Source organism: Phalaenopsis equestris, unplaced genomic scaffold (assembly GCF_001263595.1).
Source record: "Phalaenopsis equestris unplaced genomic scaffold, ASM126359v1 Scaffold000513, whole genome shotgun sequence".
NCBI lineage: Eukaryota > Viridiplantae > Streptophyta > Magnoliopsida > Asparagales > Orchidaceae > Phalaenopsis > Phalaenopsis equestris.
In genome coordinates, this window is record NW_018164953.1 from 1,287,623 (window position 1) to 1,303,634 (window position 16,012).

General features: G+C 33.0%; 1 protein-coding gene across 2 annotated transcripts; it reads right to left on the reverse strand.

Moving 5' to 3' along the window:
- Positions 1 to 5,549: 5,549 nt before the first annotated feature.
- On the reverse strand, positions 5,550 to 14,107 carry LOC110028562. 2 transcript variants are annotated; one of them, XR_002294437.1, is made up of 5 exons: positions 13,062 to 14,107; positions 12,813 to 12,964; positions 6,245 to 6,505; positions 5,794 to 5,917; positions 5,550 to 5,675 (listed from the first exon to the last, which is right to left on the reverse strand). XR_002294437.1 is itself a non-coding variant. In XM_020730463.1 (4 exons), the coding sequence occupies exons 1-3, from the start codon at positions 13,977 to 13,979 to the stop codon at positions 6,256 to 6,258; spliced, it is 1,320 nt and encodes a 439-aa protein (XP_020586122.1). In that variant the 5' UTR covers positions 13,980 to 14,107; the 3' UTR covers positions 5,666 to 5,917; positions 6,245 to 6,255. The 2 variants fall into 2 exon arrangements, 1 of the variants encoding a protein (XP_020586122.1); XM_020730463.1 differs by having other exon boundaries at positions 5,666 to 5,917.
- Positions 14,108 to 16,012: the final 1,905 nt, after the last annotated feature.

The following is a 16,012-nucleotide window of genomic DNA, read 5'->3' on the forward strand; positions in this document are numbered from 1 at the left end:
AAAACTATTTTTTCCACTACTGATGATAACATTGCTTAAGATGTTGAGATTACGGAATGTAACATTCAGTCTCCCCATCATGCACACGCAGGTTCTGGCCACTTGCATCTAAAAAACCCGAATAAGCGCTTAGACATTACATACATACCATCTGATTTCTTGTATTTACATACCTAACACCTAAACTAACATATTTTAAAATTATACCAAATACTTTCTAAAAACAATAAAATTTAACATTTTTAAGCACATGTAAAAACTAATATAAAAAGAATGTGGATAAAATTTATTATTTACATGAACGATCAAACATTTGTTCGACTACTTTACAAACCCAGCTCAAATGCAGCCCACTAGTTTAACGAATGAATCAAACACGAGTTGTTCCATGTTGATAGCCTTACATTCAAACATGTTAAGAGGGCAAGATCAAGCCGTGTCGATCTAAGTGAAAACTAGAGAAAACAAAAGAACGGATACGTAAATACATAGGAATTAAATGATATGAAATGCAAATCTTCCTTTTGATTAACACCAAGTCTATTCTAAACCAAGAATATTTGCCATCTCTCTGCATTGCTGTGTAATTTTATTGTATTTTGCAAGTGAAATGTGACAATAATAGCTACAAAACAATTACTCGCATTGGGGTCCATTTCTCAATTTGCTATCTACCATGTATCAGTTTAATAATCTCTCAATAATTGTCATATTGATGTTGTGTAACTTGGATTCCAAATCTAAAGTTTTGTTACAATAGTGGTGGTTCTAATGATCTTTGAATTATTCCATGGACCCATGCTCCAAAACTTTTTATGAAGGAGAATTTAAATACACAACACTCAATTCTTATGTATTTACATATCTAACACCTAAAGTTCATTTTTTTTTGTAAATGTGGCAATTACAAACAAATCACTGAAAACATGCTATTTACAAATGAACCCTCACTCTTTCGTCAATTTTTCAAATTCTCACTCAAATATCAAAATTCATGGTAAAACCCCAACACATTTTTCATTTTTATCAAATTCTCAATAGTAATATAGGGACGCGCAAAAACACCAGATCAATAGTTCAAAAAAAATTACCCGGGTGATCAATTTGTAAATATCAATATTTAAGGTGGTATGCATGTAATTATCCCAGAAATATATATATATATATTAAAAAGTTAAAAAATTGGTATTTGTAAAAGATGTGATATGACTATTTGGGTGGTAAAAATGTAAAAAAAAAAAAAGTTTAAGCGCTAAATATATAAATAAAGAAGAATTGAAAGGTATGCATGCAAATGCCCCCTTTTATTAGGTTTTCTTTTTCTCATCGTAACTATGATCGAATGATTAAAAACATATGAACTTTGATTCTAAAATTTCACTACTTACACTCCTTGTGGAGCAAATCTCATGCTTATTTATGGTCGAATGAAAATACTGCAATTTCCCAATTTTTTAATATTATTAAGCCCATTAGCACTGCTGTCTGAAGATTTCTTACCTTTCATGTAGGCTATAAAATTAAGTTATTTATGGCATCATAATATTCCTGAAAAATAAAATATGGCACACAAATCAATAGTTTATCATACTCTCAACGTCAACGCAACTTTTATCCCACTAAGGGTCTGTTTGGGGCAGCTGCAACTTGTTGAATAATCTGCTGATAAGCTGATTAAAAATAATCTGTTGATAAGCTAAGTGTAATAGTGGCTATTACAAATTTTTATTTTTTTTGGAAAGTAATACCGCAGCTAGAAAGCTGTCACTGCACCAGCCAGAAAGCTGTCACCACACCTAGACAGGTGCGGTGTGAAAACGCTATTTTTAGCTTTTTGAAAACGCATAAGCTGCCAAAACGCAGTTCATCCAAACAGCTCAGGCGTGTTTTCAAAACACCACCACACCAAATAAGCTGCCCCAAACAGGCCCTAAGAGGGGGCTGGAGGCCCTAAGTGGGGGCTGGCTACATGAATCCTTTTTCTCCATTGCACCCGATTTAGTGTCATATTTTCATTTAATTCTAATAAATTAAAATCATTTTTTATACAGAATGCCCAAGTCGTCCTAGGTCTACCTTTGTCTTTCTTAACATAAGTCGAATCTAAGCATTTAATGTGACAAAACCATCTAAGACGAGTCTCTCTAATTTTGTCTGTCACTGGAGCTATACCAACCCTATCACGGATATTTATTATGTGTTTTGTCTCTAAGTGTAAAGCCACTCATCCACCTAATCATTCTCATCTCGACAACACTTAGTTTTATGTTTCTCTTTTAAAGGCCAACATTCAACGCCATAGAGCATTTGCAGGTCTCACCACCATCTTATACATTTTTCTTTTCAGTCTAAGCGGTACTTTTCTACACACAACAGGCCCGAAGCATTCCTCCACTTCAACCAGCCAATTTGAATTCTACTAATAACATCCCCATAAATATCACCATCACTTTGAACAATAGACCCGAGATATCTAAAGCGTTCGCACCTTTTAACAATTTGACCACTCATAATTACATTTATGTCACTATGGCTACTACTACTAAAATTAGATTCTATGTATTCAGTTTTAGTTCTACTCAAACAAAGGCCTTTAGACTCCAATGTAGACCTACATAATTCAAGTTTCTTCTAAGCTTTTTCTCTCGTCTTATTCACGTAAGCAAAAAGCATACACCAATGTACATCCTCCTGTAAGTGTCTAGTAAGACCATCCATAACTAAAGCAAAAAGATATGGTCTTAAAGTTTATCCCTAATGTAAACCAACAGAATTAGGAAAATATTTTGTTAATTCTCCTTCTGTTCGAACACAAGTAACACTTATTGTATAAATATCTTTTATGATTTGAATATTAGTCATATCAACACATTTTTTCTCAAAAACTCTCCAAATGATATCTCTTGAAACCTTATCGTAAGCTTTTTCTAAATCAATAAAAAATCATATGTAGATCCTCCTTATTATCTCTGAACTTCTTTATCAAACCTCTCAATAAATGTATAGTTTCCATAGTAGACCTACCTGAAATAAATCCAAATTGATTATGAGAAATCTTTGTAATACGTTAACCTATGTGCAATTACCCTCTCAAATAATTTTAAAGTATGACACACCAACTTAATTCCTCTATAATTGACACACACTTGTGCATCCCCTTTATTCTTAAAAATGGGGACCAAAATACTATTCCTCCGCTCTTCAGGCATTTTTTTAGTTTTTAAAATAATATTAAAGAGTTTAGTAAGCCAAGAAACTCCAAAATCTCCTAAATATTTTCACACTTCAATTGGGATATCATTAGATCCTACAGACTTTCCACCCTTAGTTTCTTTAAAGCCTTCTCAATTTTTTTTATTAATTCAACGGTAATAATGAAACATTTTATTATTATTAATGATATTAAGATCACTAAGGTCGATTATATTTTCCGAAACTTCATTAAAAAGTTTATCAAAATAACTCACCCACCTATAAATTAAAAAGTTTATCAAAATAACTCACCCACCTATTTTGAATATCTTTTTCTAAGAAAAACACTGTTCGATTTTCATCTTTAATATATTTTGCTTGAGTTAAATCTCCACTTTTCTTTTCCCTTTGGCTAGTTTATACATATATTTTTCACCCTCCTTATTATAAAAATAACTAAAAGCATAACTTTTGGCATCACGGATTGTTCTCTTAAACTCCCTACATGCTATTTGATATTTTCTCAGTTATCTAATTTTTTACATTTAAACTAATTTTTATAAAATATCTTCTTATATTTTATCTTCTCTTGTACAGTATTATTCTACCATCAACTATTTTTATTTATAAAATTTTTTTCTTATGATTCTCCAAGTACAACTTATGTCATTTGTTTAATAGTTTTTATTAATTTATCCCACATAGAATTTGTTTCCTCATGAACATCCAAATTTTGAAATATTGAAATTTACTCATAAAAAAATTTAATTATGTCTCGCTTCTTCTCATAAGAAAATAATCAATTTGTGTTTTATTAGATTCATGCTTATAAGTAATAATATGTTCATCTCTTTTCTTGAATAAAGTATTAGCAATAACAAAATCATACACTAAACAAAAATCTAATATAGCTCCACCTCCTTCATTAATCACTTCAAAACCATAGCCACCATGAATATTTCTAAAATCCTATACCACTCTACCGACATGTTCATTTAAATCTCCTCCAATAAAAATTCTTAAGGAGCAGAAATATTTATATATTAAAAATCTTAATATCAACAATAATCTTAAAGACTATAATTTTATCTCTAACTCTATTAATTTTTACAAAATTATCTTTCAAACTCTTATCTATAATTACACCTACCTCATTTCTAGTGAGACTCTTATCTGAATACTAAAGTTTAAAACCTAAGTTATCAATCTCCTCACCCATTTCTCCAACCCATTTAGTTTCTCGAACATATAAGATAATTATCTTTCTATGAATCATAATATCAATTAATTTCATTAACTTACCGGTAAGAGTACGTATATTCTAAGATCACATCCTAATATTAATTTCATGGACTAACTTCTTTAACTCGCATTCATCCGTAATGTGGGAAGACTTGTTTATTTGACACTACACCCGGGCGCTGCACACTTTTCTTACACCTACCCCAATTCTAGTGCGACTCTTACCTGAATACCAAAGTTTAAAATCTAAGTTATCAATCTCCTTATCCATTTCTCCAACCCATTTAGTTTCTTGAACACATAAGATACTTATCTTTCGATGAATTATAATATCAATTTATTTCATTAATTTACGAGTAAGAGTACATATATTCCAAGGTCTTATCCTAATATTAATTTCATGGACTAACTTCTTTACTCACATTTGTCTGTAATGTGGGAACACTTGTTTATTTGACACTACACTCGGGCTCCGCACACTTTTCACTGTATTCGGATCATACATCGCGTCGCTTTCAGGGGAAGCTCTAGCACTTACACAATGATCAAAAGGATTCATGTCCTGATTTTTTCAATAAGATTTGCACTAGCTGTCAGCTACCTAACACAACCCTCACTTTTAACATCCGGGCTTGGGACCGGCAAATGTTAATTTATTATACTCTAAAAAATCAAAAAGAGTACAAAATCAATTAGTACGAGATCAATCCTGAATAAAAAAATGCTCAAGATTAGCTTCAGATAAATTCCATTTACAAAACTAGTGAGAAGATCATGCGGTTTGTGGCAATATCCCATGCAAATGCTTTGCAATTACAAAGTGTACCTGATCGGATCATATGAGCTCTGCTGTAAGGGTTAATACTAATGAATATATCCAACCAAAAGACCATATTGACACGGTAAAAAAAATTACATAGCACACAAGACAATTCTTATGAATTTACATATCTAAGTCTTCTATATCCCTATAACACTCAAATCTTCTATACCCTACCAAATATATAACCGATACTAACTTTTTAAAAGTGATTCATGTAATATTTTGAAGTGATTATAAATATCAAAGTGTCTTGTTATATATATTAATAAAATAAGAAATGACGAACCTTTGTAATGTGGACCATCCACCAATATCTTTTTACTGGAAATTTATCAAAGCCGGCTCTGCAGTAAAGTGTCACCAATAATAGAGCAGAACAGATGCATACAGCACGAAATGAGAATACAATTATTGAAGCCTACATCAGCAATATTTAAAATTCAAAGTATAAAACAAGTTCACAATTTGTCTATTTTAATGATATAAAAAAGAATTGCATTTACCTGCTTTCTCTCAAAAATCAATAGACACTATACCTGTATCATGGCGACAACACGCAACCTTTGATATGCTGCGGCTTCGAACTATGCTCACAACAGATGGATCTCTATCACCATAGCAATTTATCCGAGTAATGTTTCCATTTTTTCATCTTTCAATCTGAGCAAAGAAGATAATAGTAAATGGTAAATAATAGCAATTCTGGTAAGCAAAATTGCAACTGAAACCTAATTGGAAAATTTCCATACATACCTCATTCTTTTATATTTATATATCTAACTCCAAAACTTCAATTTTTATAAATGAGTCACGTTATCTATGCATTAAAAGAAGTAAACCCTTTAAAGGTTAAAATGGTGGTATTTTTTATCTGATGTGAAAGATTTGGTGGCATAAATGTAAAAAGTAAAGTTTAGGTGTTAAACATCTTAATACATAAGAATTGGGTGGCATGTATGCAAATGCCCTGATAAAATAAGAACTCACGAGGATGATACTTAGAGGAATCCTGCTATTCCGTGGCCTGCAATAGTTTCCCTGTACAATGCGAGAGCTTCATTCATGACTTCCGCTTGAGACAAAATCTGTGCTCTTTTTTTGCTGGAAGGATGAGTGGAGAGGTAATCCCTGAGAGCAGAATCACCAGTAATCTGCCCCAGCTTTTCGTAGACTCGAGGAGCAACACGAGGGTCGAATCCTGCCGATGCCACGAGCAGAAGCCCAATGTAATCCGCCTCCATTTCCATCCTGAACATTATCAAGAATGAAAAGAATCTCACATCCCATGAAATCATTAATTCTTAAAAATGCTTTTTTAAGACTAAATTAGACATTCTTTCAGAACTTATAAACTAAATTAGACATTCTTTCAGAACTTATAAATACAAAAGAAAAAAATTATACATGGGAAATTTACATACGCAATACACAATTCTTCTGTAGTTACATCTCACACCTAAACTTTCATATTCACATACATAACACTTTAGTGCTTTAAACCTATGCATGAAAATGTGTTTTCACTTTTAAAGTGATAATAGTGCTATTTTTAATATAATATTAAAGATTTGAGTGTTATGTGTGTAAATATCAAAGTTTAGGTGTTTTATATGTAAATACATTAGAATTGTGTGCCACATATGTAAATGTCACTAGATTAATATATAGCATATGAGATGAAGAGAGGTAGCATAGCATAAAACAGTAAACAATATCATGAATCAGCTGGAAAATTCTTTTTAAACAAATGTAACTCCTGTTTTAGGACTGGTAAACAGAAGCGCAAAAATCTCCAAAAAGGTAATAAAAGTTGCATTTAGAAGCAAGCACAAGCAATCAATAATAACAAGGATGGTCAAAATTTAATCATGCTTTACAGGCAACAAAAAACTTCCCAGGTAATTTGATTTCATGGGAATTTATAAATATATCTAAAAACATATTTTTACCAAGACATTACTTAACTTTAGTCCTGGTTTACCATTTGCAACCTGAAAAGATGGAAAGGTGATTAACAAGATGAGAATATTATCTTTATGAAAGACAGTTAAGGCTGGCACTGGTCATGCAAGAATACAATTACAATGTGAGGCATTTACATATATACCACACAATTCCTATGTATTTATATATCTAACAATTAAACTTTGATTTTTATCTTTACACCAAATAAACCTTTTGTATCACATAAAAAACACCACTATTTTAACTTTTAAAAAGTGAAATAGAGCTTCTTGCATAGTTAAGGTAACTTTGATTTTTACATTTTACACCACATAAATCTTTCAGATCGCATAAAAATACCACTATTTTAACTTGTAAAAAGTAAGGTGGCATGTATGTAAAATTGAAATTTAGTTATTAAATATATGAATACATAAGAATTGAGTGGTAAGTATATAAATCTTACATTATTTAGGAAGATTAGAGCCTCTATGACATCTATTAAAATGGAAGAACTCTCTTGCACAATATTGCATACCATATTCACCTCATGCGTCACGTCCAACCAACAAGATGTAGCCCTATCTTGAGTGTTTACACCAGAAAGAGAGCCCTTCCACACTCGAGACAACTATGCCAGTAAAATAGAGAGTCTAATCCTACCAATAAAAAGGGAAAATTCCAAGGGAATACACTTAATTAATGGTTCACAATTAAAACCGAGAAAAAACTTTGTTAAGCCAAAAAACATATCTAATTGCTATTAGACACAACTAGTATATTAAGAGCTCGACTCATGTTCTGCTATCAATTGTAAGTGAATATTTTACGCTATTATGTGCATCTCAATCATCTGTCCCTCACATGAAATTCTCCACTTTGCCCATTGTTCTAATTCAAATGAATGGTTTCTAATTAGAATTAGAATAATGGGCAATGAGGAGAATTGAGGGTTTGAAGCATCATCAGCAAAAAAAGCATGACTCATTGAAACTACAAATCGATCTCTCTCCAAGACAACTTTAACATTTCTGAAGGATTAATAAAATTATGGTTTTAAAAAAGGGATGAAGACTGATTTTGAGGGCCAAACTTAACCAACTAAACTTCGTATAGCTATTTGTTTCCCCTCCATCTCTTCTTGTTCTTCTTTCTAGGACTCTGGAAACACTGATGACCACAAATGCTTAAAACCTTGTATTAAGACACTAAATTTTGGGTTTAGTCCCACATCAGATAGATAAAAAATATATTATTATAAAAATACCAAGAAGTTGGCTCTAACCTCTAGACTCAAATTTGTCGCACTTATAATAAATTTAACTTCTAGTGTATTTAACACAATTATAATTCCCTTTATCCTAACAAGTGATTTTGAAAGCAATGTTTGAACCAAGATTGAGCGATTCATGCAATAGAGTCTAGCAAGTGACTATCACAACAAGCTCAAGAAATTAATATAGTGCTCTTTGTGTTGATACAAACAAAGCTTTTGTTTAAAGATGTGAGATAGTTATTGTGGAGAGCTCTCTCGCATGAGAGAGATTATCAAGGCATATGAAATTTTATATTTTGTAACACTTCAAAAAGTTTAAAAATAGATCAACGTAGAAATGCGAGTGGATGATTATGACGCATAGGTTTGACAACTGACATCTTTGACCAAACCTAGTCCTTTTTAATTCTTTATATCCCCCAACACCATAAATGTTTTAGTAACATTGAAAAGTTCAATAAACATTCACTTTCAATATATGAGCCTATCTTCTTCTTCCTATTCATATCAACAGCACCAACGCAAGTAGATCATGCTTTAAGCATTAAAAAAGGTAACAGACTAATACGATTCTCGGCACAAATTACAGTAAATAATATTTTATTTCAAGAACATCAAACATTAAATATGAATACAAAAATAAACACCTACAATTCAAAAGGTAGGTGATCTCTTCCTATTCCTACAATTCAAGGAATAGTAAATCACTCCCAACCCCTAACCTAAAACACCATACACAATCTCATGCATATCTAACATTGAACATATTAGGTTATAGTTATACTAAACAACAATAATAATCAAAGATTTAATTGCCCTTAAGCTAATAAAAGACTAAATTACTCCTTAGGCACCTGCTTAATAATACTCCTCTCCGAAAAAGATATTGTGCTCAAGATGGGTTAGAAAATTAAACAAAAAATTGATAAATATACCAATTTATTGGCTCTCACTCATAGGCTTAAATTTTTGGGTTGAAAATATATTCATTTGATATTGTATCAAGCTAAATTATAATTTCTTTTTATTAAATATTTCCTGATAAATAAATTATAATCAATGATTCAATTAAAATCAATTGGTTCATGAGTTTGCTGCTCTCAAAAGTGTCTAGTTGAATATATTATAATTGACCAAAATTCAAAAGCCGATACTTTATAAGGCTCTTATTTGAAGATGTGTCATGACTGATGTGAAATGCTATCACGTGAGAAAAATTATTAAAGCATGCAAAGCATTACATTTAGTTACACATCGAATAGTTAATAAATATATTGATGTAAAAATAAAAATGATTTATCATCACCCATAAATTTAAGCTTTAGGTTAAAATGGATTTGAATACTGGTGTATCTAGCTAAACTTTGGTCTCATTTGCTAAGCTACTCCCCAACACCTTCAATGTTTCCCTAATTCAAAAACTTTAATAGACTTCCAACTTTAATATCTGAGGCAATCTTCTAATTTCATATCCATGTCAACACTGATGGCATAAACAGAACAAGCTTTAGGCATTAGAAGAATGATATTTCAATGAGTTGGCAACCATGGTTGCGTCGCATCAACCTCACAGCCATACGACGAGTGTATATTATTGATAAAATTTGTAAGCATTTTAGTATTACCAAAAGGCCTTATTGGTATAACAATCAAGAAAAGTATTATCCGAGACATAAGGATTATGTGGATATCATTAATAAAAAAATATGACTCATTCAATTCAGAATATATGTCTCTAAGTCAGTCTCAACATTTATATACGATTAATAAAATTATGGCTTTAAAAAAAGGGATGTTGGCTAAATTTATGCACCAATAATAAAAAATCAAGCCTATCTAGCTATTTTTCCTTCCATCCCTTTGTATAATTCTTTCCTGGACTTTGAAAATTTTGATGAGCACATATACATGAATTTAGTTACAAATCGGGTAGTAAAAAAAGATAATGAAAAAAAAGAAAAAACCAAGTGGTTGACTTTCAACCATAGGCTTAAGCTTTTGGGTTGAAAATATGTTTGACTGCTAATGTATCTTGATCAATAATGATTCCCTAAAAATTTATATGAAAGCTGATAATTTAAGTGATTCATGCAGTGATGTGACTCTCATAAGTTCTCAATTAATTTTGTCATGGTTAACAAAAATTCAAGAGTGACCTTCATGACAAGTTCATGTGATTAGTGACTACATACAAATGATACATGCTAAAGCTTCTGTTCAAAGATGGGTGAAGGTCAACATGAAGAGATCTAACATGAGGAAAAGATTATTAGGGCATGTGAAGTTTTAAATTTAGCCCCTTAAATTGTGTTGGTATATATGTACAAGGGATTGACACTAACCCATAGGTTTAAACTTTAGATTGAAATAAGTCTGACTATGTGTGTATCTGACTTAACGCTAGTCCCTTTTGTTTCATTACCCACTAACATATGAATGTTTCAGTAATTTTGAAAACTCAACGAAATTAAAGGCTTCATCATCCTTGAAGAATTCATCACTCTTTAGGATGTCGCGTTATCTTTGAAGGCTTTAATGACTTTAAAGACTTTACTGGCTTAGATGACCCTAAAAGTCTTGAAGAGCTTCTAGATTAAGAAAACATCATTATTGGAACAAAAGGGTCCTATATTGGAATATATATCTTTGAGAGGTTTGTCTATCCTTAGTTTGTATTACCCTTGCTGATCTATGAATATTAACCAATCAGCTCTCATCTCAAGATTAAACTAGTTCGCTAAGAAAATTGACCACCAAAAAAATGCTGCTTATCTTTCACTCTATTTTGTTTCTTTCAACATACATGTCAATGACGCAAAATGAAGGGTAACATGGTGCATGCACCATATGAGTCATTTACATGGACAATGGCCACGATGCATTGCGCTCATGGCACACATTAGGTTGATTTTTTAAATTTAATATTGAAAAATAAAAAAAAAACATATATACAATTCAATTCTTGTATATTTTGCATATCTATCATTTAAAATTTAATATTTATTTATATAACACATCAAAAATACTCTAATTTTCCTTGAAAGTGAAATATATATTTTTTATAAGTATGCTTTAATTAGATTATGACAAAATGTTACATAATACAAATACACACAATGATATACATAACACACACATATATATATGCATAGGTACATATATGGGGCAAAAAACTGTCCAAAAACTGTCCACATTATGTCATTTGCATTATAGTGAGCTTCATTTGCTTGATGATGATGATTATGCTTTACGTGTTTATAATGATTTTGATGAAGTGATATTTTATTTATTTATTTATTTTTTGACTTATGATGATGATAATAATTCTTTGAATAACCACTTTGATTGCTTCTGAAAATACCAGGCTTATCAATAAATCATAATATTTTGAATTTTAAGTATTGAGGTATTGAGCATTTGAGTTTACGAATTATTTATGTTGTTTTTCTTGCCATGTCAACTTATTTATTTTTTAATATTATTTCATATTTATATTTTTTTTATAATTTTCAATATTTTATACCATTTAAAATGAAGTGCATTGCCCTATGTGCTAAGCAATATTGCTCAATGGAGACCTTTACGCTGTGATGTATCATTGACCATTGACAAGTATGGGTTCCACACTTCCCAATACTTTTGAATATTTTAATAATTTTCAAAACTTCTATAGACTACCATACTTTATCGTCCCTGAAGCCACCATTGTCCTTGAAGACTATATTGAATTTGACGACCCTAAAGAAATTGAAGACCTTAATAATTGAAAAAAAAATCATTAAAACAATGGATACAGCTTGCATTGGAGAATATCTTAAGGAAGTATACTGCTTAGGGCTGGATATATTAAATTTGCAAATTCCTATCAGTTTGTTTTATTCTTAAAATTGTGCACTTTCTGACAGCATGTGCAACAATAATTTTTTTTTCTCCCTCACATATGACAATACTCCTCATAGAGTACACAACATTTAGAAGCTGCTCAAACCCTGAGCTCATGTTTCCAGTAATTTATTTATGAGAACGTGTCTATTTAAGAGAGCGGACTTAGAGCAATGGTTAGTTGCCTCCATTATGACCTAAGTGAGGGTTCTAGTCATGAGAAAGATATCTTAGAGTGCTAGAAGAAGGTTAAATCCATCAACCCTCCGAGATCCTGCATTGGCATGAGCCTTATGGCCTGATTCACCAGCTTTTGGGTCTCAATTTAAATGGCAACAAACAATACAAGTCGCTTCACCATGACTCATAGTAATTTTACCTAAAGGAGATAACTGACGTACAGGACTGCAGCTAAAAACAAGTAAAATGTTGAGGATTAAAGAACAAATATACCTCCTAGAGAATGGAAGTCTGAGAAGCAGATTAGACATGGCATTAATCACATCTGGCATACCAAAGAACTGCAAAAGAATTATCTGCAGTATCGCAAACCACAAATTCTTTGTGATCCCTTCCGCTGAATGCCGAGCAATAGCATGCCCAACCTAGACGAATGACCAAGAGAAACAAAATTTAATTTCACTTGCACGAAAACACCATCGTCGTCCCGACTAGCAAAACTCAAGGTTCAGAAGAAACAACCTCGTGCCCGATCACCGTAGCAATCTCAGCATCGGTCCTGAAGTGATCCAGCAAACCGGTGAACACAATAATCTTTCCTCCAGGAAGACACATTGCATTAACCATGTCATCTCTCACAACCACTACCTCCCAGTTTAATCCCTCCAAATGACGAGTAGACGACTGCGATCCCCGAGCCTTGCCCTCCTTCCGACTATTATGCACCCACTCATCATCAAGTACCTCGTCCTCCTTGCTCCACCGCACCTCCTCATTGCTGCCAGAAAGTGCCCGAATCGTGCCCCCTGACTTCTCCGGTGAGGCGGAAGACGCGAAATCCGGCAAAGATTGCTCTGATGCGTAATCGATGTCGCCCCATCCTCGATCTCCATGGCTGAAGCCGCGCTGCACGGCCTCAATGATCTGCTTGGAGATGAGCCGGACGCGGATGCTGTCCGGGTGGAGAGCCGGGAGGATCTTGCCACGGAGAGCGGACTTGATTTCATTGAACTGGGCCTCTCCGAGCTGGCGCTCGACGGAGGGGGAGAGGAGGATGAAGTGCGAGCGCTTGGTGTAAGGAACGGTCTCAATGTTCCCGTAGTAGATGGTTAAAGCTGCGCCGCCTCCTACGAGGACGACGACAACAACGATTCGAGGGTTTTCGTACCATCGCGGAACCTGGCGACGACGGAAGTGCTGGAGCTCGGGGCGAGCGATGTAGTAAGAGCGCCGCCAAACGCCTCCTCCGGGAAAGGAGACTTCCGGCTTCGTCGGATAGGGTAGTTGCCACCATCTTGCGGAGCCGGCGATGGCGGATCGGGAAGTGGAGGGCAAGGTGTAGGGAGTGGAGTGAGTAAGATGGGAGTTTTTGAATCGAGTGATTTTGGAGGCAATGGAGGAGAGGGATGAAGGGTTGGATCTGCGGAAGAGATTCAGCATCTATTAGAGATTAGGAGTTCGGCAATGGATCGATCGAGAGGAAGGCATGGAGTTGGGATCGTGACGGAGGGAACTCTGAAGTTAGAAGAAGAAACTGGAATGACCCAGAGGCCTCGAAGCGCTGGAGTCTGGACGCTAAGAAGCCATAAAAAATGAAAATATATTTATATATATATATATACGGGAGATCGCGAGATGATGTTGTTGGAATATTTTCTTCTCATTATTCTCAATATTTTTATATTATTGATGTATTATTAATATGTTAAAAAATAATATAGATAACATACAATAACACAGAAAATATTATCTCAATAACACAATAATAACACATGAATAACACACTAAATACATTAAAAACGCACGACCCGACTCAACCGTGTTATAGAAATATTTTCTTCGCGTTATTCTTAATATTTTTAGCGTTATTCATGTAGTATTGATGTGTTATAGGAATATAATGATAATTTAGTTATTTATAAATGATTAATTTACATTATTGTTCTACTTTAAAAATGATACATATTACTATAAAAATTTATGTCTTTATTGTATGGGCTAAAAAAAATACTATCAACCATAAACTTCAGAAAAATAATTAATAAACCTCATTATAACAAATAAATCAATAAATAAAATATAAAGGGTGATATTTGAGAATATTTGAGAATGTCGTTCTTCATAATTCACATCAATAACACACCAATAACACAGAAAATATTCAGAATAACGTGAATGAAATATTCTTATAACACGATAGAGTGGATCGTGAGTTTTTAATGTGTCATTGGTGTGTTATTCATGTATTATTGTTGTATTATTGAGGTAATATTTTATCGTTATTCATGTATTATTTGTATTATTGTTTAAAGAACAATAATATCACACAATCACCTCAATAACACATAAATAACGCGAAAAATATTCAGAATAATGTGAAGGGAATATTCTTATAATACGGTTGGGTCGGGTCGCGCGTTTTCATTTTTTCATTTTTTATGGAGGTTGGTCCGGCTTTCCACGTGTCAGGTCGAGATTGGACTCCGCAAGCAGCTCTGCATGCATAATCTTGATGTAATATTTTTTCCAAGACGAAAGCCTAGTCGACCATGAGTTAAACTTATATTAATTTTTTTTTACTTTAATACGTACTATTTTAAAAAAATATTTTTGAATCCATACACAAATGAACCGTAAATTAAGAAAATTAGGTGACATTTTATTCATTAAACGGTTTACTCTTTATAAATAAAGAGAGTAATAAAATTGAAGTTATATTTATGCCCCTATTTAAATATGGTGTTTGCATATTATTTTATGGATTATACTCCTCTAAGCCCCAAAACTTTGTTGTTATTTGGTTCGGTCTACGAGGCTGACAAGGTGAAGCAATCAGCATTGTCGGCCAGTCAGATGGATAGGGACTATCAATCAATTGACCTTTCAGGCAGGGACGACCAACTGGATATCTAATAATCAATAGGATTGATTCGGTTGGTTGGCACTAGCTAGCTGAATGTATTGATTTGGTCGTCAACCCTCAATTCTCGCGTAGATAATTCTTATCAACTGAGTAAAAATAAACCATTAGGCAGAGGGTGAGCCACCGTAACCCGACAGGTTATTTACCCTTTGGGCGAGGAGATCTCGAGGAAGTTGGTTAAAGCTCATGGCTCCATGATGCCCCGAGGAACCCTCGATTGTCTCTGGCATCAGGATGTTTTTTTGGGCATGTATTGTTGAATCGGATTTTATGGTCATTGGCTAGCTTGAGTCGATTAGTCTTTTGGGTCGGCGGGTTGCTTCTGATGGGCCCCATTTTGCCATGTCATTATTTTTTAGGTTGTCAAATTATTTTAAGATTTGTGCTAACACATTTTCCTTATACAAATATATCAAAATTACTACATTAATTTTAATTATATATTTTGATGTAGAAGACTTTGAACTTATCAAGTATTTTAATTAGACAATTAATACTCATTTAATTCAAAATGCCTAAGGAAAATGCTTGCATTTTTTTAAGCTCTTAA